At 63.6% G+C, this 20,979-nt stretch overlaps 6 protein-coding genes across 6 annotated transcripts; 3 read left to right on the top strand and 3 right to left on the bottom strand.

Moving 5' to 3' along the window:
* Positions 1–271: 271 nt before the first annotated feature.
* On the bottom strand, positions 272–2,777 carry CHLNCDRAFT_142962 (hypothetical protein; the record flags this gene model as incomplete). The annotated part of the gene is made up of 7 exons (XM_005849502.1): positions 272–605; positions 726–805; positions 898–977; positions 1,094–1,162; positions 1,284–1,361; positions 1,420–2,638; positions 2,709–2,777. The coding sequence occupies 7 exons, from the start codon at positions 2,775–2,777 to the stop codon at positions 272–274; spliced, it is 1,929 nt and encodes a 642-aa protein (XP_005849564.1).
* Positions 2,778–3,657: 880 nt separating this feature from the next.
* Positions 3,658–6,455, bottom strand: CHLNCDRAFT_51004 (hypothetical protein; the record flags this gene model as incomplete). The annotated part of the gene is made up of 6 exons (XM_005849501.1): positions 3,658–3,942; positions 4,034–4,251; positions 4,409–5,328; positions 5,458–5,664; positions 5,796–6,346; positions 6,429–6,455. 6 exons carry the CDS (start codon positions 6,453–6,455, stop codon positions 3,658–3,660), a joined length of 2,208 nt encoding a protein of 735 aa, XP_005849563.1.
* Positions 6,456–7,275: 820 nt separating this feature from the next.
* On the top strand, positions 7,276–10,255 carry CHLNCDRAFT_57254 (hypothetical protein; the record flags this gene model as incomplete). Its single annotated transcript, XM_005849764.1, has 9 exons — positions 7,276–7,320; positions 7,400–7,748; positions 7,881–8,054; positions 8,273–8,607; positions 8,809–8,957; positions 9,057–9,119; positions 9,323–9,497; positions 9,645–9,705; positions 9,797–10,255. 9 exons carry the CDS (start codon positions 7,276–7,278, stop codon positions 10,159–10,161), a joined length of 1,716 nt encoding a protein of 571 aa, XP_005849826.1. The 3' UTR covers positions 10,162–10,255.
* Positions 10,256–10,393: 138 nt separating this feature from the next.
* CHLNCDRAFT_57253 (expressed protein) lies at positions 10,394–12,020 on the top strand (the record flags this gene model as incomplete). The annotated part of the gene is made up of 6 exons (XM_005849763.1): positions 10,394–10,503; positions 10,658–10,878; positions 10,956–11,119; positions 11,234–11,337; positions 11,500–11,659; positions 11,733–12,020. The coding sequence occupies 6 exons, from the start codon at positions 10,394–10,396 to the stop codon at positions 11,853–11,855; spliced, it is 882 nt and encodes a 293-aa protein (XP_005849825.1). The 3' UTR covers positions 11,856–12,020.
* A 60-nt stretch (positions 12,021–12,080) lies between these two features.
* CHLNCDRAFT_57252 (hypothetical protein) lies at positions 12,081–16,930 on the bottom strand (the record flags this gene model as incomplete). Its single annotated transcript, XM_005849500.1, has 15 exons — positions 12,081–12,351; positions 12,481–12,583; positions 12,693–13,059; positions 13,169–13,260; positions 13,440–13,531; positions 13,685–13,811; positions 13,938–14,196; positions 14,371–14,510; positions 14,672–14,761; positions 14,886–14,936; positions 15,059–15,151; positions 15,274–15,426; positions 15,649–15,793; positions 16,016–16,238; positions 16,440–16,930. The coding sequence occupies 15 exons, from the start codon at positions 16,928–16,930 to the stop codon at positions 12,081–12,083; spliced, it is 2,697 nt and encodes an 898-aa protein (XP_005849562.1).
* Positions 16,931–17,663: 733 nt separating this feature from the next.
* Positions 17,664–20,578, top strand: CHLNCDRAFT_51000 (hypothetical protein; the record flags this gene model as incomplete). The annotated part of the gene is made up of 7 exons (XM_005849762.1): positions 17,664–17,729; positions 17,921–17,984; positions 18,081–18,200; positions 18,274–18,502; positions 19,700–19,808; positions 20,047–20,125; positions 20,268–20,578. 7 exons carry the CDS (start codon positions 17,664–17,666, stop codon positions 20,576–20,578), a joined length of 978 nt encoding a protein of 325 aa, XP_005849824.1.
* Between the last annotated feature and the right edge of the window lie 401 nt (positions 20,579–20,979).

Genomic DNA, 20,979 nt, shown 5'->3' with positions numbered 1-20,979 from the left:
TCTTCTTGCAGGGGCCCGTCCCCTCCTTTAGCATGCTTTGTTGCTTGTGCTACTCTTTCCCTGCACCCTCCTCTCTCTGTTTATTGTTTCCTTGCTTGCTCCTTCTGCTCCCTTCTTCTGCACGTTCCTCCCTGTATCTCCCCTTCAGATTCTAACAGTTTGTTGGCACCTACACCGCCCCCCTGTACAAACTTGACGTCTCTGCACTGCACCAGTGGCAGCCGCGCTTCTGTTTAACGCTTTGCTGGTGCAAAGCCCCGCAGGGGTGCTGTCAAACAAAATACGAGTCGCTGGCGGCTTGCTGCGGTGGGGCTGCCAACGCCACTGCCCTGGCCTTCCTGGCTGCCCCTGTGCCCCGTGCCTTCCCGCCCAGAGGCTCAGAAGTGGGTGCGGCCTTGGCCTTGCGGGGCGCCGCCTTCTTGTGTGCGCCGCGCCCCTTGGTCTTGCGCGGTCCTGCTTTCTTGCTCCCGCCCGTGGCCTTGCCCCTGCCCTTGCCGCCGCCCTTGCCCTTGCCTGGTGCCTTGCCCTTGCCGGCGGCCCTGCCGCCACCCTTCTCCCCCTCTGAGTCGGCGCAGTATCTGTCGCTGTCATACGCCTCCAGGTCCCTGCGGCACCCGGCCAGTGTTGGGGAGCACTTTGAGCAGCAATGCTAGCAGGCAGGCCTGCTGTCTCAATCGGTTTGCCGGTCCATGAGCGGCTGCCGGCGCCTCTCGCCCCAAACCCACCTGAACAGCTCTTCGTTGTCCGCCACAAAATCGTTGGCGGGCTGGCAGCGCAGCAGCATGGGGTAGAGCTGCTCGCACACCTGCAGGTGCATGCACCCACACGGTCTATGCCTCTGCTCGCCCACCCTTGGCAGGCACCTCGAGCCGGCCATTGGGGCGCAGACCGGCTCACCAGGCTGTCGCCAGAGGGCTTCATGCGCACCACCGCCGCCGTGGCCGCCAGCGGCACCAGCTCAGCCTGATACACGATGCCTGCGGGAAGCAGGCATGCAGGCCACGCGTGCAGGTATGTTGTATATACAGAAGTTGTGAAACCAATGTCATGGACGAGGCCCGGGCGGGTGCAGTAGGCAGAGGCAGTAGCTCACCCATCAGATCCAGCTGCAGCGCCGCCTCCTTCCCACTGCCCCGCTCCACCGCCACACGCCCGATGGTGCCTGCACCGACACTGACGGGCAGAGCTGGCCGGTCAGAGGTAAGAGCCAGCACAGGACCACAGCATGGACTGACCTTGGCTGTCGTATGGTGCTGACCTGATGCGCCCGCCCACCCACCCACCCGAGTCGCCCTCCAGGTTGAGCAGGTGGCCCGGCACCTCGCACAGCAGCTGGGCAGGCTCGCGGTGTGTGACCAGGGCTGCATGCAGGGGAGGCAGGGTGAGGAGCGGGGAAGCGGTACATTCGTATGGGGTCACTGGCGCTGAATGCTAGGCTGCCATGGCAGTAGGAGGCCACCCAGCCGGCTGCTGGCAGGCTGCCAGCCAAGCCGACAGCAGGCTTGCCTGCAGGCAGCATCAGCGGCAGCTCTGCGGCCGCTGGCCCCTTGCGCTTTTTGCCGCGAGCAGCCTTGGCCTCGGCGGTGGCGGCGACTGCTGCTAGCAGTGCCTCCTCCACTTCCTGCTTCACCATTTCTCCTCCAGTCGCAGCAGCCCCTCCGGCTGCCACGCCAGTCTGCTTGCGCACACCACTGCCAAAGGTCGAAGCGAGTGCCACCCTGGTGACAGCATGAACTGCCGCCGTTATTGCCGGCTTTGCTGGCCTGACCCCTCGCTTGACGCGGTCGCGTGCCTGCTGCCGCGCTTCACCTGGCAAGCTGCCCGTGTCTTCTGAATCGCTGTCGCTGTCGGCCGACTCGGGTGCCCAGTCGCTGGCGCTCTCAGCCGTTGCCGCCCGCTTGCGGCCGCGCTGGTGCTGCTGGTGCCTGTTCTTCTTGCTATCTTCGTCCTCCTCGGAAGCATCCTCCGACTCCTGGCCATCTGCCTCCTCCCAATCTGGCTCATCTTCTGCCGCACGCTTCCAGCATTCCTGGTCATCCGTGGCTGTTGCTCTTGCATCCCCAGCAGCAGCCCCGCTTTTCCCCTCCTCTTCAGGCTCCTCGTCCTCCCAGTCCACGACCTGCTGCTTCAGATTGCGTGGCTGCTGCTGGTGGCCTTTCTGCTCCTTGCCCCACCCGTGCGCCGAGGCACCCGCTGCATCCTCGCTGTCACTGTCCTCTATGCCATCGCTGCTGTCGCTCTGACCGCCTTGGGCTTTGTTGGCTGCCCGGACCACCAATCGCTGCAGGACGGCAGATGGAGCCTTGGGCTTTGTTGCTAACTGGACGTGCTGGCAGGGCTGCTGCTGCTGGCGGCGGGGTTTGGGGTCCGCTTCCTTGCGGCTGGTGTCGCCAATGGCATCTGCCCCAAAATCAAAGCCTTGAGAATCAAAGCGTCTCTTGAGCTTGCTGCCAGCGGGTTTGCTGCCAACAGCAGCGTCAGGCTTGCGGCCGGTGGGCAGCAGCGGGCGCAGCGGCTGCAAGGGCTTTGCCGCCGCCGCCCCTTCCTTCGCCGCCGAAGCGGCCAGCGCCTTTGGGCCCTTGCTGTTTCCCGTCCCTAGTGGCTTCAGGAACTGGAGTATGGAGCCGGCCTTGTTCTCCTGCACACGCAAAGGCTGAATGCACTGAGGCCTGCCCTGCCTGGCCTGGGCTGCTAGCTCAATTGCCCACCACGATGCTTGCCTGTGCCTCTGCAGGAGGCTCCAGCTTGGCCTTCTTTCGAGCAAAGGTGTTGTACATGGTGTGCCTCTCTGCCTCGTGCCTGTTGCCGTGTGTGTGTGCAGGATTAAAGGCTGGCACGAGGGATCAACATGAGAAGAGGTAGCTACAATAGGTAGCCCATAAGGGGACTTCAAACAGGAAAGGACGACCTTAGTGTAGCCACCTAACACCTTGGACACCCCGTACTCGTCTGCTAAACGCTGCCATGGGCTCCAAGGATGAGCCAGAGCTGCATCAGGTGCACCCCAAGCCAGGGGCAGCTGCACTCCTCGACTCCCTCCTTCACCCTCACACCCGGCAGGGTGCGGTGGGCAGCGGTGCCGCTGGCACCGAGCCCCCTGCCACACAGATGCCAGCGCCCACCGAGGCGCATGTGCCGGGCAGCCCGCGGGCGGTGCGGCCGCTGGCTGTGCAGCACCCGCCGCTCCCTGAGCTCCATGGGCCGACCGTGACGGAGCGGGAGCTGGGGGAGGTTCTGCACCCAGACGTGACGGAAACATACACCACCCTGGTGTGGACTGTGCGGAGCTGCCGCCAGCACATGCCCACAGGTGAGCTGCTTGCCTCTCGAGGCCACTACTAAAGCACGAGCCAGGGCTGATGGCCACATGAACCCGTGCGACAGTCAACATGTTGTGTTTCGCGGGTTCTGGCGCCTTGATGGTGCAGGCCGAGTTCCACAAGGCGGCGATGCCGGAGCACCACCAGGAGGCCAAGCCGCCAGGAGAGGCAGCGGTGTCTAATGCAGCCCAACAGCGCATCGATCCGCAGAAGGGCCCACATCAAGATAACCTGCCATTTTAAGGGGGAAGGGGTGTCTGTTGTCCCCGCATCCAACAATTTAATAAACTCCCTGCAACAGTATGTCCAGGCTGCAGGCTGGTCGCAAGTTGATAGCTTACAGACGGCCCTCAATCGCGGTGACGAGGAAGGCATACTGCTGGGCCTTGGTTTGAAACAGGTCCCGCTCGTGCACGAAATGTCCGGCCTGCCCGTCTGGCAGCAGCAAGATGGGGCCGCCCTGCACTCTGCCGGCCTGCCCCTCCCGAGCCGCCGCCTGCAGCCGGGCCGCAAACTTCAGGGGTCCCCAGTATGGCACCCGCATGTCCTGCTGAGAGCAGGTGAGCAGCACTGGAGGATAGGCGGCCTGACGCACGGTCTGGTAGGGGCACAGTGCGCGGATCTGCGGGCAGGACGGGGTGCCCCAGCAGCGTAATGGAAGCGCCAGATGGTGACAGAAGCGGCAACAGCATCTACCGAAGGCATCCGCCCACCTGGTTGAACTGGTGTGGGTCTCCAGGATCCCCAAATTCCTCGTACTCATGCCGAGTCAGCGGCAGGTCTGGCTGGCACATGGCCGACAGGACATCCACGAAGGGGGCTTCAAGCAGAGCGGCACCGAGGGCATTGGGTCGCCGGTTGAGCAGCGCCCCCGCCGCCAGCCCGCCTGCGCTGTGCGCCTCCAGCGCCACCATCCCGGGAGCGGTGTAGCCTGCGGCGTGGCAAATGGTTCAGAATGGGACACATGTGATGGGCCATGGGGTTCAGCAGGCTCCTGATGCTGAACATGGACGCAGGCAAGCCAGCTTCCGGCCGCAAGCCACAACTGCCCATGATGGTGGGGATCGCCACACCTCGCGCCCACCCACCTGCTGACACCAGATGGTCTAGACAGGCTTCCAGGTCGTCCACGCTGGTGGCCTTGGCGCCGCCCCGCCCCGCTGCATGCCACCGCCGCCCCAGCTCGCCGCCGCCCCGCACGTGCGCCAGAGCCAGCACCCAGCCGCGGTGCAGCAGCGGGATGCGCTCCGGCAGGTAGTCTGCGGGCAGGCAGTGGCCATAGGCGCCATAGACTACTAGCAGGCAGGGACAAGGAGCAGGGGGGGCCAGGGCCGCCGCATGCGCCACCGTCAGAGGCACCTGCGTGCCGTCTGGGGAGGTGGCCCACAGCTGCTGCCATTTGTACCCAGGCGGTGACAATGACTGCTGCTGACTGAGCGGCATTGTCGCTGCTGTGTCGCAGTGCTGCTGCCCCGGTGGCTGCTCCTGCTGCCGCTCTTGCTGCTGCTGCCGGTGCTGCCCACCCAGAGGTGCCAACCCTCGCCATTCAGCCAGCTGCTCTCTGCCTAGATGCCAGTCAAATGCTGCTTCTGGGTGCACCGGGGACGAGAGCAGGAGGCGGATGTGACTGGAGTAGTAGTCTGCATTGGCTCCCGCCACCACCGACAGCGCCCAGTCGGGGAGCGGAGCCACCCGCAGCACCTCGGCTGGCGCTTGCGCTAGCGCTGACACTGTCGCTGCTGCTGCACCCGCTGCTGCACCCGCAGATGCCGCCGGGTCTTCCTCTGCCGCTGCTGCTGCCGTTGTGGTCTCCGAGATAGACTGTGCAACCAGAGGTAGGCCATGCCCAAGGGGAAGAGCAGCCACCTGCTGCCTGCCATGGCGCCGCAGGTACAGCACCAGCCAGCCCTCCAGCATGTCCATGTCCTCCATGGCACCCCCCGCCTCCCGCTCCCCAACCACCCGCTGCCAGTGCACTTGCCCCAGGTCTGGTACGGAGGTGGGCACCCTGGACGTAACCAGAAAGGGCAGGAGGGAAGGGTTGGGTCCTGGGTGGGACAGCCCTACCAAAGGTGCATGTGACCGGCGCCCGGCGGCTAAAGATGTGCCACAGACACCTCAGCCCCCCGCCACGTACCTAAACACAGCATAATTTGTTTCCCCGCGCGCATTGCTGAGGATGTACAGCTGGCCGCAGCTGTGCTCCACAAAGTATTCCAGCCCGGGGGTGCGCTGCTGCACCAGGCGTGGACCAACAGCCACCGCTGTACCACTGCCGCGCAGGTCAGCGGGCAGCAGATGCACCTCCGAGGAGGCCTTGGAGTTGCAGTTGATGGTGAGGAAGCTGCGGGGGCGGCAGCAGCGCAGCAGCACATCAGGCGGTAGGCAGCGCTGGGAGCCGACGCAAAGCACCAGGTGCACGAAGCGGAGACCAGGGCGGGTGCGAGGCCGCCCCCGCCCAGCGGCCGCCCCCACCTCCAGTCCTTGGTGCGCCCCAGCTCCACAAAGAATCGCTCATCCTCCTCCTCAAACAGCGGCCAGCTGGCAGCGCCGTCGCCAGCCGCTGCTGCCGCTGCATCGGCTCCCAGCACCCGCCACGGCCGCCCCAGCCCATTGGGCTGTGTGCACAGCAGCGTGCGCCCGTCGGCAGCCCATTCCAGGCTGACCACGCTGCCCACGGTGGCCAGGTGGCGCAGCGCCCCGGTGCGCAGGTCTCGGGTGAACGCCCCGAACGCCTCTGACCCGTCCCCCGCATCCAGGGTGAAGGCCACGTGGCGGCCACAGCGAGTCAGTTTCACCTGCCCCACTTGCACGTACTCGCCGTGCACCGCCGCCAGGTCATTCACATCCAGCACCACCTCGCCGCCTGGGGCGCCGCCGCTGAACCTGCTGTTGCTGGTGCTGCTAAAAGAAAGGCTGCGGGGTGCTGCCACGTGGGCCACACGGCGCATGTAGCAGGGATGCGGCCGGCCCGGCATTTGCTGCACGTAGTACTCATAGGCCCCTAGCCGTTCTGGCGCACTGACCTGCAGGTGGGCAATGGGGATGCATGAGAGTACACCTATAGTGCAGCCTGCTCCCAGCTGCATGCAACTCGGCGGCCCGCACCTGGGAACTGGGCACCAGCTGCAGCATTTCCGCATGAAGGGTGCTGGCCAGGGGGCCGCAGCGCTGTAGCCAGCCCTCTGCATATTGCCGCTGCTGCTGCAGAACATGCTGCACCTTGGACCCACCCCGCTCCAGCCAGCTGCAGAAGTGCAAGCGGAAACATGTCGTGTTGAGCAGCAGTGGGCGTCGCAAGCTTGACTGACCAGATGCACCAGCTGTGGACTTGGATACGCCCCGATCAGATGGAACCGCGGTCACCTGTACTCATCAACCCATTCTGAGCCCTCGTAGTGACGTCGAGCGGGGCGGGGCGGCACCTGCGGCTCACGGGGTGCCTCGGCGCTGGCAAAGAACAGATGCCGCACAGCTTGTGGGAAGCCAGCTACTTGCAGCTGGTTTCCCTGGACACAAGCAGCACGGCGCCACCCAAACATGGGCTTCACACAAACATGGGTTCGCTCCGGGGGCAAAAAACAGGGGATACTAATCAGATGGTGGCTGCAATTAATCAAAGGTCAAGAATAGAGGGAGCACCGCGAGTGCGGACTGGCCAGGTCAGCGTTGCTTTTTTGCTTATGCCCTATGCTTTCAAGAAACTACGGCAGCCGCTCATTGCTCGATGCGTAGCTAGCAGGGACCCTAGCTTGTTCAAGTCGGGGGGCGCCCTCTTGCATACCTGCCGGGCGGCTGGGGCCAGGGCTTCAGCACAGCCTCCATGCAGTTCCCAGGAGCCCCCGGAAGCATGCCGCAGCCCCGCTCAGGCGGGCCCACGCCCACCCCCGCCCAGCAGCTTGCAGCCCAGCAGGCGGCCCAACAGATGCAGCAAATGCAGCAGATGCAGGCTGCGATGGCGGCCAACCCCGCCCTGGCCGCCCAGTTTGCTGCCCAGCAGGTGCGAATGGGCGGCCCAGGCTCTGTTGCCACCCGGCAACCCCTGCTCACTGGTCCCGTGAATCACTGCCACGCTGCAGCAAGCGATGATGGCCCAGCAGGCGCGAGCCATGGTGGCGGCGCAGGCGGCGGGCCGCCCGGGCGCCCCCACCGCTTCCAAAAGCGCCCACGGCGCTATGAAGAGCGCGGCGGCGGTGGCGGGCCCTGCAGCGGCAGGCGTCGTGCGCGCCGTGGAGGCTGTGCCGGCCAAGAAGTCTGGGCCGGGGCGCAAGCGCAAGGCGATGGACCAGCGCCTGCCCGACCGCGGCGACCTGCTCATCCCCGACTCGCCGCTGTTCACGCAGCTGCAGGACGCAGAGCGGCGGGTCGACATGCTGATCAGCCGCAAGAAGCACGAGCTGCAGGAGATGTACGCCTCGTTTCGCAGGGGTGAGGGCGCCTTGGTCCCAGACATTGGCTCAAGGGCAGCGTGGCGCTGCCGGCATGCCGCCTGGCCCCCACGAGCACACGCATTGCCTGCGCTCCTGTGCCTATCTGCCCCGTGTCCGGCCACCACTGCAGGCCCGCCCGGCACTGCACAGGCCGCCGGCTCGGCGCGCCGCAAGCTGCGCGTCTACATCCGCTCGGAGCATCTGCACCAGCAGAACGCGGCCGATGCGGCAGAGGCGCCCTCCTGGGTGCTCACCATCTCGGGGCGCCTGATCGGCAAGGACAAGGCGGCGGATGCGGCGGCAGGTGCGCGGGGTGTGGATGGCCGGGCAGAGTCCTGTGAGCAGCAGGCGCGAGCTCAGAGGGAGGCAAACCAGCGGGACAGTTTGCGGGGCTGCTGGCACCGCCACTAGCGCCACTAGCCTGCCGCCTGCGCCTGTGCTTGGACATGGTGCAGATGTGCTCAAAGGGCTCTCCCCGCCGCTGCCGGGTCCCCCCCCCCCCCCCCCCCATCCCGGCTGCAGAGGAGGGCGGGCATGGGCACCACCACAAGCACGCCTTCACTCACTACGTGCGGCGGCTGGCGGTGCAGCTGGACCCTGGGCTGTACCCAGGGGAGTCGGGGCGGCTGGTGTGGGACAAGGCGCTGCACGACCGCGAGCAGCGCGACTCCATCCAGCTGCGACGCCTGGGCAGCCGCCCCTGCGAGGCCACCATCACCCTGGAGCTGGACCACCAGCCGGTGCAGTACCGGCTGAGCAGCGCGCTGGCGGGGGCGCTGGCGCTGCGCGGCCTGCACAGCATGCCCTTTGTCATGCAGATGCTTTGGGGGTACATCAAGGCCAAGCAGCTGTACGAGGTGCGCGCGCGCGCGTGTGTGTGTGTGTGTGTGTCAGGGGAGCAGGGGAGGGGTGGCGGGGCTGGTTGGTGCATGTCTACTGTGGGGGCGCTGCGTGTTGGCTGGGAGTGGGTGGGTGGGGGAGTAGCAGCGAGCTGTGCTGCACCTGGCTGCCAGCCCGCCACTGCCCCCCCCCTCCCCCACCCACCATGCCTGCCGCAGCCCAGCGACAAGGGCTCTGTGTGCGTGCGGTGCGACGAGCGGCTGCGCCCGCTCTTTGGCACCGACAGCGTGGAGCTGGGCAAGATGGCAGAGGCGCTGAAGCAGCACCTCACGCTGCCAGAGCCCGTCAAGCTGCAGTACACCATCAAGTGCGTGTCCACCCCTAACCAAGGCCTGTGCCTGCGACATGCAACTAACATTCTGGTCCATCCATTACCTGCTTGCCACCTCCACCTGCGTGCCCACAGGCCCGACGGCTCAGCAGCACCGCACCCAGACTGCTATGATTTCGAGGTGGAGGTGCCGCTCAGGTGTGTGGATGTGGGTGTTGGGACAGGTGTGGATGGGATGGAGAACGGCTGCACTGGGGACCAGCAGACTGATTCAGTTGCACAAGCCATGCCTCGCTTCCTGTTTCCATGCTGTGCTGGCAAGGCCGAGCGCTTTCTCCCCCGAGTGCTGGGCTCATGTCGCACTGGCCCTGCCGTCCCCACCTCCCACCCATTGGCCGCAGCACGGAGCTGCCGCCGTATGCTCTCAAGGCGGGCGCGGGGCGGGAGGTGGAGGGGCTGGACCTGGCGCTCGACGGCGTGCTGACGCGGCTGGCGGAGCACCGCCGCCGCCGCACCTACCTGCTGGCCTTTGCGCAGAACCCCGCCGACTTTGTGCAGGCGCTGGTGGCGGCGCAGGTGGGCGGTGTGAGCGGGCGGGGGCATGGGGCGGGGCTGGATGTTTGACTGAATTTGCTCAAAGACGCTGCTGCGGTGGTGGTGACAGAGCCGTGTTGCTTGTGTCAACCTTGCTGCACGCATGCACGATCCTTTCCCCTCGAGCAGGGGCGCGAGCTGCGGCTGGCTGCCAGCAAGGAGGGCGAGGCTTACGAGCTGATGGCCACAGGTGGGTGTGCTGCGGCGTCGGGCCAAGCATTGCGCCGGGCACCATCTCCCTCACAGTTGGTGCACCTGCCGCCGCCCCCTGCCCTTGCCAGGCGATGTGTTCCGTGAGCGGTGGGTGGATGATTGCGTGATGAATCACCTTGCTAGGAAGCAGCAGCACGCGGTGGCGCAGCAGGCGGCAGCCCTGGCAGAGCAGCAGCATGCGGTGCTCACCTCACAGCACCAGCAGGCGGCGGCGCTGGCAGCAGCAGCCGTGCAGCAGCAGGCCGCAGCGGCGGCTCTGGCTGCACAGCAGCAGGCGGCCAGCGCAGCGACGGGTGGGGCGGCGGGAGCACCGGCAGCACCATCGGCCATTTCGCTTCAGCAGCAGGCCGCGGCGCAGCAGGCGCTGCAGCACCGGTTGCAGCAGCAGCAGCAAGCCATGGGACAGCCTCCGCGCACTGGCACCGGCTCGTGACCCACCTGTCATGCGCAGCTGTCACAGCCCCTCCTCCATGTCTTTGCCAGTGCCCCTGCATTTGCATGCCACTCCGTAACTATAGTTCACAATCAAGCAAGCTAGCTGAGCTACAGTATGATATAAGCGAGGGGCCTTGACCGCGCGCGCACACCGCACACCGTACTGCCGCCACGGCGCGCAGTGACGATGAAAACCTTCGCTCTTTGCCATTTTTATTGCACAGCGACAGATGGGCAAGTCGAAGGGCTCAAAGCGCGCCTTGGAGGCGCAGACGGCGGAGAACAACGCGACAAGTGATGGGCAAAACTTGACAGAGCTGGAGCTGGCGCGGGCGGCGATGTGAGTGTGGCCAGCCACCAGGCCTGTGTGAAGGCGTAAATGGCAGCAGGACGATGCGCCAGTAGGGTTTGGGCATCGGTCTGCCGCTCCCGCCCAGGCGGCGGTTCAACCGCAACTCCATGGCTGCCTGTGTGATTGGATCTCTGCATTTCAGCATCCAGCGCAATCGTGAGCGACTCCTGGCGCTGGGAATACCAAGCCTGCGAGCGGAGCTGGAGGGCGGTAGCGGCAAAGGGGCCAAGAAGAAGAAGGCCAGGAAGGAGGATGCAGCCAAGCTGCGGGTGAAGCGGGAGGCGGGCGCAGAGGAGCACCCAAGTCGGCGATCGACACGCCTACAGGAGGCACAGGAGCACCCTAAAACCAAGGAGGAGAGCGGTAAGCTGGGATGCCTGGACCCATGACCCTGCCCCGGCACATCCCCTCTGACCTGGCACATGCCCCCTGCCCTGCAGCGTCAGAGAAGTTCGATCGGGAGCTGGGGGAGTTTGTTGTGGAGGGGAAGTGCCCTCGCTGTGGCCGCGTGATGGAGCGTGGGCACAGGCAGCACCTGCAGAGCTGCACCGGCAAGCCAAGGGCGGGCGCTGCGGCACCGAGGCCCTATGATGCGGCGCTGGAGGTGAGGAGGCGTGCTACAACCAGGGTGTGTGCTTGCACCAGTTGCATGCTCTCTTTGGAGGGATCGTAATCCAATGCACCCGCCTCACTAACACCCCCCACCGTTCCCTTCCAGGAGCTGAGCCAGGAGGAGCGCAAAGATGCTCATGCCCGGTTGCTTGCCCGTATGAAGCATCTGCACCTTGACGGCCTCACAGAGCTGTCAGCAACAGAGGCCAAGTGAGAATGGACCAGATACTAGGCGGCACACAGCATTGGGGTCGTAGATAGAGTCGTGGGCAGGCAACGTCATGGCAAAGCTGTCAAAGCAGTTAGCTGTATCCAACAGTACTGTTCTGCAGAAAACGTACCCTTCTTCTGCCCCCGTGCTTCCCCTTGCAGGTTCGCAGTGCTCGGCTCCACAGGCAACCACTACACCGTAACACTGAAGGACGGCGACAAGCACTCGTGCGGCTGCCTGGACTTTAGGTTTCGACGCCACTTCTGCAAGCACATTTGCCTTGTGTTAACGGGACTGGGCAGGTTGGATCGCCCAACAGAGGTGAGTCACAGGAGCCTGTTTATTCCTTCCACCTACTGTCCCACTGCTGTGTTTGCATGGCTGCGTGCTGCAGTGGCGGGATGCGGTGGAGGAGCGCATGGCGGAGCTGGTGCAGCAGCAGCGGGAGCAGGAGCGGCTGCACTGTGCAGCGCCGCCGCACAGCAAAGATGAGGAGGTGGGGCTCAAATTCGTGTAAGGGAGCCCTGATGCATTAGCAAGTGCTAGCTGCGATACCAGTCCAGTTGGGAGTATTGACCAGCTTCTTGTCAAGCTACATGCTTGCATGCCCTGCTCTGCCTGTTTATCCCTCAGTATCAGGAAATTAACTGCTGATCTGTGTAACACTGTAAGTGGTAATGGGAGTACATCAACAATGCTCAGCTGGTACATATTGTTTTTTCTCCACAAGAAAAGAAGCATCTCAAACCTTCTTCTTCTTCTTCTTGGGCTTGCTGGAAGCTGCCGCCGCCGGCTTGCTGCCCCCGCCCTGGATGGGTGCTGTCTTGCGCTTGAGGGAAGCCACCAGAAACTTGAGGTCAGCCTTGCCCGTCACGCTGCTGCCATTAAGTTGGCCGGCTGCTGGCTCGGCAGCCGCCTGCTGCTGCCCGTGCTTCTGCTGCTTGCTGCCACTGGCGGTCGATGCCTGACTGCGCCGCTTTGCCACCGCGGTTGCCACGCCGGCAGAAGTGTCTCTGCGGGTTGGGAAGCAAGAAGGGAGAGGCCGTGGTGTGTGCGCTAGGCGGGGCGAACGGGCGTGCAGAGCGCAGCAGCAGGGGCGGGGCGGCCACTCCACTTCTGCTTTGCAAATAAGCTACGCTCACTTAAAGCGGGGGTCTGTTGGGTCGAGCGCAAAGTGGTGGGAGGTGAGCAGGTCGGCAAAGCGCGGGTCGGCCAGGTCCACGCCGCGGAAGGCACCGCCGCCTCCTACAGCATCGCAAGGCATGTATGTGGTGTTCAAAGATAAGGAGGCGGTCGGGGTGTGGCATTGCCTCTGCGAGGCTGCAGGCAGGCTGGAACAAACATCAACACGCACCTGCGGCCGCGTCCTCATCATCTGACCCCTCCTGCCGCTCCCGCCGCCTCGCCTCCTTCTTCAGCCGCATGCGCTCCTTCTTGCTGAGCTTGCCGCTGCCTGCCGCGGCCGTCTGCTCATTCTGCTGCTTGCCAGCAGGCGCCAGCATGCCGCCGCCTCGCGCCGGTGCCAGCAGGGACGCGTCATCCATCAGCAGCATCTCCAGCTCAGCCCACTTGCTGTGGTCGCCATCCTCCTCACCCTGCTTGCCCTTGCCCTTGCCCTTCTTCCCCTTCCTTTCCTGGTGCTGCTGCTGCTCCTGCCGCTTGCCTCGCTTGCCGGCGGCAGCCAGCTCCGCCGCCTGGGCAGCATCAGCATCCGGGCCGTCCTGCAGGCGGCAGACATGGGCAGCACTCAGCGCAACCATCACCTGCCGCATGACTGGGGAGGGGCAGCTGCGCCAGACCTCGCGCAGCCGCAGCACGAACCCACCCCACCTGGAAGAATGGATCATCAAAGGGATCATCCTTTGGCTGGAAGAAGGGGTCGCCCTCGGCGCTAGCGTCCGCCTCCTCCTCAGACCCCGACCCTGCACCATACGGCGCCCAGAGGGGCGGAAGGCACGGCATGTGGTGCCATGTTGGGAGCAGGCGGCCCGCAGCCAAGCTCCATCAGGCAGGATTCAAACACGTGGTGGTGCCACACCCTGCTTCAGGTCCGCCTGCCCACCTCACCCGCCAGCTCCCGTGCACACCCCGCCCCACCCACCCGAGCCCCGCCCCGCCGCATCATCGTAGTCGCTGTCCGACTCGTCAGACCCCAGCCGCCGCCCCTTGCGCTTCGCCTCCGCCCGCTTCTCCCTGCACAAAACATCAACATGGTGAGCAAGGGTCAGTGGCCAGGTGGGAGTCCGGGGGTAGGGACCAGCTTGTTGCCAAACAAACACGGCGGCCTCGGCTCTAGAAGCAGTGTGAGGCCTGCAGCTACAAGAGGAACACGGCACCGCCCCTCACCTCCTGCGCCGCATGTAGGCATCCCACACCGTCTCCCCCTTGCGCGCCTCCTCCTCCTGCTTTCGTGCCAGCACGCGCTTCCCCAGGTTCTCCAGGCCAGGCAGGAAGGTCACCTCCATCTCCATGCCTGACGACCCAGGGTAGGCAGGAGGGTGGGCAGGGGCACAGGAGGCAGGCAGGTGGGCAGCGCGCCCCTGGATGCTGTTTGATCCATGCAATTGCACGCTGAACCAGCAGCAGCAGGCGCACCCACCCTTGTCATCGTTGATGCGCGTCCTGCCTGCATCCTGGCCCTCGCTGTCGCTGCCACTGCTGCCCTCGCTGCCCTCGTCATCCCCACTGCCACCACCCCAGTCCCTCTTCCCCTGCCGTTCCTGTGCTGCATCCACCCCGCCGCCCAGCAGCAGGCGGCGGTATCGCTCTCGAATCGCTTCCTCGTCCTCCTCATCCGCCTCCCCCTCGATGCCGCCGTGCTCCCCATCCTCTGCCTCACTGTCAGTGGCCAGGTAGGCCTGCGTCGCAAGGCAAGGCCCACAAGTGAGGCACGCATGCCCCAGGGTAGCTAGTAAAGCAGGGGCAAGGCACCAGTAGGGCTGCCAAATTTGGCCCCACCAGCTCCCTCGTTCCCCCAACAGCTCGACATCCATCGCCCTCTAGTCCCCTGCCAGCCCATAGCGCCAATGCACCTTAAAATCGTCTTCTTTCAACTCCTCTGCTGTCACCCGCCGCGTGAGCGCACGCTTGCGCCCATCGTCGCCAGTGTCCCATGTCAGCTGCACATTGGTGTGCTGCAGAGCGCGCGCCTGGAAAGTGGGCGGCGCATAGTCTACAGCGCAGGGGCGGAGGTGTGGGGTGTGGGGCAGGGCGGCCCCTCAGTGTGCAGGGGTCAAGCCGCATGGCAGCAGCAGCACTGTGGTCAAGCAATTGTAGCAGCGCAGGATCATGGTGGCCACAGCTGAAGCAGCACCCACCCACCCATTCACCTACCTGTCGGCACATCGGTGGCCTCGTCCCGGACCTGGCGCCCCTCAAACGACTGCTCCTCCGGCACAAACCGCAGGTCAAACTTGCAGGCAGCTGCATGGGCAGGCGGCGATGCGGCTCGGGCGCACATCTCAGCAGCATGGCAGGCAGGGTCTTCTGCTGCATCTGGCACCATGTGCAGGCAGGGTAAGCAGCATGAGTGGAGGGCCCTGCTCACTCTTCATCAGCTCCATTCCATCGCACTCCTCATACAGCCGGTTAGCAGTGGCTGCGGCAGGGGAAGGAGCATCCCAGAGGAGCACAGCAGGTCAGCAGCGCATCATCACACCAGGCCGGCAATGCACGCGCGGGAGTGTTGCATGCCGCGCCGCCCCCACCAGGCGCACTCACCCGCCGAGTCGCAGGTGATGATTGCGTAGTAGTAGCGCAGCTTGGACCGCTCGTACAGGCGCAGCCGCCGCTGGTCCACCTGGCCACCCTCATCTGCGGGCAGCAGCATGGTCGGCGATTAAACAACCACAGCAAGGTCGCATGCGGTGGATGGGGGTGCAGGGTCACGGCAGCAGCACCGCTACCCGAGCGGCCCGGGCAGCGCCCTGCCCTACCTGACTCGGAGCTCGAGGGACCTGCCCCTCCCTCGCTCTCGCCGTCATCCTCAACCCCCACCACCTGCCGGCGCTTCTGGCTGTCTCCCACAGGCTTGAAGATGCCCTGAGGCCCCATCACCGCCTCCTGGGCCATGCGCTCCAGCCCATAGTCTGCAAACAGCAGAAGGAGACCACAGGCAAGGCTCTGGTCCAGCCAGGTCGACTGCTGCTACACGGCTTGTCGACAGAGGCACGCGGGAAACCATAGGTAGAAGCATAGCCCTGGCCATGTCTCGCTGGATTGCTTCCCTGTCGTGGTATCCAGTGAGTGTCACAAAGCCCTGTGCAGCTTGCTGACCCCACTGCGGGCCATGTTGCCACCATGCAGCGCACCTGATGGATGCACCACCACTCGCCGGATGGCGCCGCCCTGCGGCACAAACGAGCGCAGCACTGCCAGGATGTCCACCGCCCGAACGTGCTCCCAGTCTAGATCCACGGCCGCCAGGCGTGGGGTGGCATCTGGCTGCATCAGGATCTGCATGCACGAGGATCCAGTGATCAACCAAGGGTGGATCGTGATGGGCAGGCAGGGTGTGCATGTGTGCGCTTGGGGGGTTGGGGGGGCAGAGACAAAGCCCACACGCACGTGCATGCAAGGCCCGGCCAGCAGCACAAGTGCAGGCCACCAGTGCCCAGACACTGTGGCTTGCCTCCCTGCACCGCACGTTTGCTCTGGGCCAGCCGCCCAACGACTCACCGGCTCCTCAGGGTTGGCAGCCAGCGCTCCCACGCCCCACTCCTCCAGATCCGCCTCATTTAGCGGCTCCTCCCCTTCATCAACATCCATCCCAGCAGGCAGCTGCTGGCGCCCTTGGAAGCCGTCTGCCTGCTCGCCATCCTCCTCTTCATCGCTGAATTCGCTGCTGCTCTCCGCCAACTCCTCCTCCTCATCGCTGCTGGCCTCCGGGCCCGCCAGACCCCTACACCGCACGGCCCCATGGCTCAAGAGTGCCATGGGCTTCATGGCAAGCGGGACCTACACAACCACCCAGACAAGACAAGAACCACGATCCGCCAAAGCAGTACTCGCTCAAACAGGCTCGGCCCCAGCGAGCCGGCTTGCAGTGTAGGGTCATTTGTGGTCAACTTTGTGCGCTGCTGCAACCCACCCACCCACCCACCTCATGCGCGCCCACCGCTCCTGGGCTGCCTGCTCCTCATCGGCCAACTCCGCATCGCTCGCAGGCTCTGACTCGGAGCCGCTGCTCCTGCCCGCTGCCTCTGCCCCCGCTGTCTGCAATGCAGCCTTTTGCGCCTCACCGTCCTCCATCTCCTCCTCGCTGCTACTGGCTTCAGCGTCATTGCCTGGAGCAACCTGCCTTCGAAGCTTGGCCTGACTGCCAGCAGCTTGCTTGCCCTGCTGCTTCCGCTCCTGCTGCTTCTGCGACTGCCGGCCTGAGTGCTGCTGCCTCTGGTCTGCCACAGCGGCTGCCACCTGCTCATCACCACCCTCGCCGCCGGCTGCCCGCTCTTTGTCGCGCGCCCGCCGCTGCTGCTCCTCACCCTGCAGCCGGTAGTACCTCCTCATGTCCTCATTCTTCTTGCTGCCCTTCACCTTGCGGCCGCGCTTGTCCACGGTACTGCGCACCTGGAAGGCGTCGTCCTTGAACATGCCTGTGGGCAGAAGTGTTGGGGTGTGATGTGATTGCCTTGCATGCACGCAGCTGCATTTTCAACGGGGTAGTGGCAGGCGCGGTGGCGCCTGCCAGCAGCGGCGGCAACCACTCGCCAGCGAAGCGGTCGTCGATTTCCACTTTTGCCTTGGCTTTGGGGAACCTCTGGAACCGCGGGTCATGATGCACGGCCGCAAAGCGGCTGTCTGTGACCACTTTGCTACCCGGCCCAGCTTTGGGCTTGCCCTCCTTGCCCATGCTGGCCTCTGGATGTGACAGTCAGGTAGCGTGTGGCTGCTGGAAGGTAGGGTGTGGCTTAAAAAAGTCGCGGCTCTGACAGAAATGGGGCGCCGCCAGCAAGGGGTGTGAATTGAGCCCGCGGAGCTGGAAGGATGCTGGTCAGCAATATATGGTATGCATGCATTGCCAGACGCTGAGAACAGGAAAAGCAGTACAGTACAGAACTGTACAGCTCTGTCTGCCATACGATCTCTGTGTGTGTGTGTGTGTGTGTGTGTGTGTGTGTGTGTGTGTGTGTGTGTCGTGTGTGTGGGTGCTTATCTCTCTCACACTGCTCAGCCTATCTTGTAGCACACGATCACAGTGCAAGTCCTCGGTAAGCTGCTGCTGGCAATGTTGTGAACTCACAACTGTCTCCCCCCCCCACACCCAGCGGTGCAGCAATCGATGGATATGATGCATCGGGCAATCAGCTGCTAACGCGGTGCTCCCATGTCGCCGCCACCGCCTGTTGCCGCTGCCGCTGCCGCCTGCTGCTGCTGCCGCCTGCAGTGTTTGGTCAGTGGCACAGCCAGGAGATGGCCGATGAACTTGCCTATATGCGAGCCCCCGACCTGTTCTTTAGGCCACCCTGTCTAGCCGATTTGGACCGCATCGAAGCCATTGAGGTGACCTTTTTTTGCTTGTCTTTTTGCATGCTTTCGTCCACCTTCAAATTGCCGGTTCTTCATTCCACTCTGTCCGGGCAGTCGGCTGGGTACCCTCCGGATGAGGCTGCCAGCAGAGAGCGGCTGCTGTACAGGCTCGAGAATGGTGAGCAGCATTCAGTTGGCCTGAGGGTCGTGGCTGGCCGGCTTGCACCTACGCGCTTTTCCGACTCCCTGCCCGGGTTGTTTGGATGCATTGCAGCGGCAGATCAATTCCTGGTGGCAGTGAAGGACGACCAAATTGTTGGATTCATATGCGGCACCCTGACGAAGGCCGACCGATTGACGGAAGACAGCATGGGCCAGCACGAGCCGGATGGAGGTGCGTCGCTGCACAAAGGTCAAGAGTGTTGTGTCCCAACGGTCAGGCCTAACCAGTTGAACGTGTGTTGCAGGGTTGCTGGCCATCCACAGCGTCGCGGTGGATGCGGCACACAGGCGGCAGCGAGTGGCGACGCGCCTACTGCAGGCGTACAAGGCTTATGTTTGCTCGTCCACACCCTGCCTGACTACTTTGCGGCTGATATGCAAGGAGCCATTACTGAGCTTATACAAGAACTGCGGATTTCAGATGGTAGGGCCTTCGGCTGTGGTGCACGGCAAGGACCCTTGGTTCGAGATGAGGTTGGATTTGGACGCTGCTTGCCAACCCCGCGCTGCGCAATGAAGTGCCCGGCTGACTGGCAATCAGCTGAGCATCAGCTTGTTGCTTTGATGTGCGATGTGTGGAAAGAACCAGGGGCATCTGGATACTTTGGGACATTACATCGACGTAAATGAGACCTCAAGAGGACTGCAGCTGGCTGAGCCTGCCAGCCGGCAGCGGTGGCGGTCATGCATGCTCACATGGGCGGCGGCATGGGCGGCGCGCCACAGCGACGCGCCACGTGGGGGCGGGACGGCGGGTTGTTCAACGGCTCGTGCGCTTGTCAATGCTCCAAATTCACGCTCTTGAGTAGATTGTGAAGGAAGGCTGTGCCACATGCCCAGCACCAAGTTGATGATTTCGCGGCGATGCGCTGGTCCATGCTGCTTGCAGCTACAATCCAAGTCGCACTTGCGACCCAAACCGCAGCGAAATCGGCACGCCGGCGAGCGAATGGGTCTGCTGGGGTGCCGGGCAGGCGCCAAACCGCTGCCGCCACCACACCAACCAGCTCCGCCACAAGCGCGGGCAGAAGAGGAGGAGAGTGAAGAGTGGCTGCAGCTGCCGCATACGCAGCACATCATGATACATACAGAATTTGAACTTGACCTGGTCCGCAAGCTGCGTTCCGCCTACGACGGGCGGTGAGCTGCTTGCTCGTACCCTCTTGCAATGCCATGCATTGTGCGACATGCTGTCACCATGTTGGCTTGCAGGTTGGGCAGCCCTCTGCAATCGAGCAGCCAGCGCTTTGTTTTTGACTGGTGGCATGTTAAAGACCAGTACACGCTCCTTCGCACTCCAGCAGATCGTTTCTTTCCTCCGGCCGACTATGCGGCTCTCATGGATGCCCTCTTGGATCACGGCGAGCGAGCGCTGGGATGCAGAGGGATCTCGCCGCTGTGGCTCAGGCATGTGGGCTGGCTGCAGTGTGGACCTGTGCCTAGTTGGTCTGGTCCTCTCCCCAACCCGAAGGCGACTGCTTTTGTTGGTCCCGGCTTGGTTTGCCTGCAGCGTGTATGTCGATGGCTGTAGGCAAGAGTGGCATTCAGACGCGCCCCACGGGTGCGTCTTCTGCTGAATGTATGATCAAAAGCAACAGAGCAGCTACCCAGCGTTTCGGCTTGCAACCGCCCCCGCTGCAGCCCCTTTGCTTTTGTGCTATCCCTGACAAGATGGGAGGAGCGACGTTTCACCGGCGGGGAGACCATGCTGCTGCAGCCCGACACGCTGGACTACTGGCGCAATTTTGACCCGCATCTGGGAACAGAAACACCGCAGCTGGTGTGTACAGGGGCTGCGAAAACAAAGGTGCAAGCAAAGGGGCTACAAACCATGCTGCACTGATGCAGATACATACTATTCCGCCGCTCTTCAGCCAGCTTGCTGTTTTTGATGGCCGCATTCCGCATGGAGTTCGCCAGGTAACTGTGCTGCCCCTTTGTTTGGAGCCTCTGGCAGCCCCGTGGGTTGCTATTGAGTGGCACTGCTCGTGGAAACCGTGTCCTGCCGTTGCACGCAGGTCGAGGGCACGCGGGACCCACTGGAGGCACGGGTTGTGCTGCATGGCTGGTTCACTCAGCCAGATCCATTCTTTGCCGGTGCGTGGTTGATTGCATGGCGTGGACCCACAAAATTATCACAAAGCTGTCCCTAGGGCCTGCTAAAGCATCAACCATCACTTGGGCATTGCCTGGCAACACCACCCACCCTTTCTTTTCTTGACCCCGCGTGCTATTGCAGGTTCGCTGAGGGAGGAGGAGGCAACCCCAGCGCTGAATGCGTGCCTGGATGTCCTGTTCGAGGCGCTCAGCACACTCCCGCCCTCAGTTGGCACTGTGACGCTGCAGCTGACGGTGGAGGGCAGTGGCAGGGTGGCAGACATTTGCTGGAAGGCCAACACGCTTGTGGCGCGGCCTCAGAGCGGGGAGGCGCCGACTGTGGTGACCGAAGCCACGCTGGCTTGCATAGCCGAGCACCTGCTTCGTGCCCAGTTCCCACCTAGCCATGACGGGGGCTGCACAGCAATCACTCTGCCCTTTGTATTCCAATGATGGTTGAATCCTGTTTTACAACCTTTGGGTCTCATCGTGCGTGCAACAGATCTCAGGGACTTTAAAGATGGAAGAGAGTCACCAAATAATTGGCAAATAATTTGAGGAGTAACGCGCATATGGGCCAGCGAGCCGGCAAATGTGGCGAGAATTGAAAGGTTATTGGCATGGAAGTGCAAAAAGGGGATGAGGGGCCTTGGGGCAGGGACCACAGCGGTTGAACAGCGTGATCAGGATCTCTCAACAGGACAGGTGGGGAAATGGATAGGCGAATCTGGCGACCTAGGGAAAGACTTCATCTGACGAGATGCGCTGGGAAAACGGCACGGAGAGGCAGTGATGGCATCGAGTACGGCCAGAAAGGTCAATGAAAGGAAAGGTGTGTTCAGTGCGAATAGCAT

Source organism: Chlorella variabilis (assembly GCF_000147415.1).
Source record: "Chlorella variabilis unplaced genomic scaffold CHLNCscaffold_5, whole genome shotgun sequence".
Classification (NCBI taxonomy): domain Eukaryota; kingdom Viridiplantae; phylum Chlorophyta; class Trebouxiophyceae; order Chlorellales; family Chlorellaceae; genus Chlorella; species Chlorella variabilis.
Note: the sequence above shows the minus strand (reverse complement) of the source record. Positions and strands in the feature narration are given on the sequence as shown.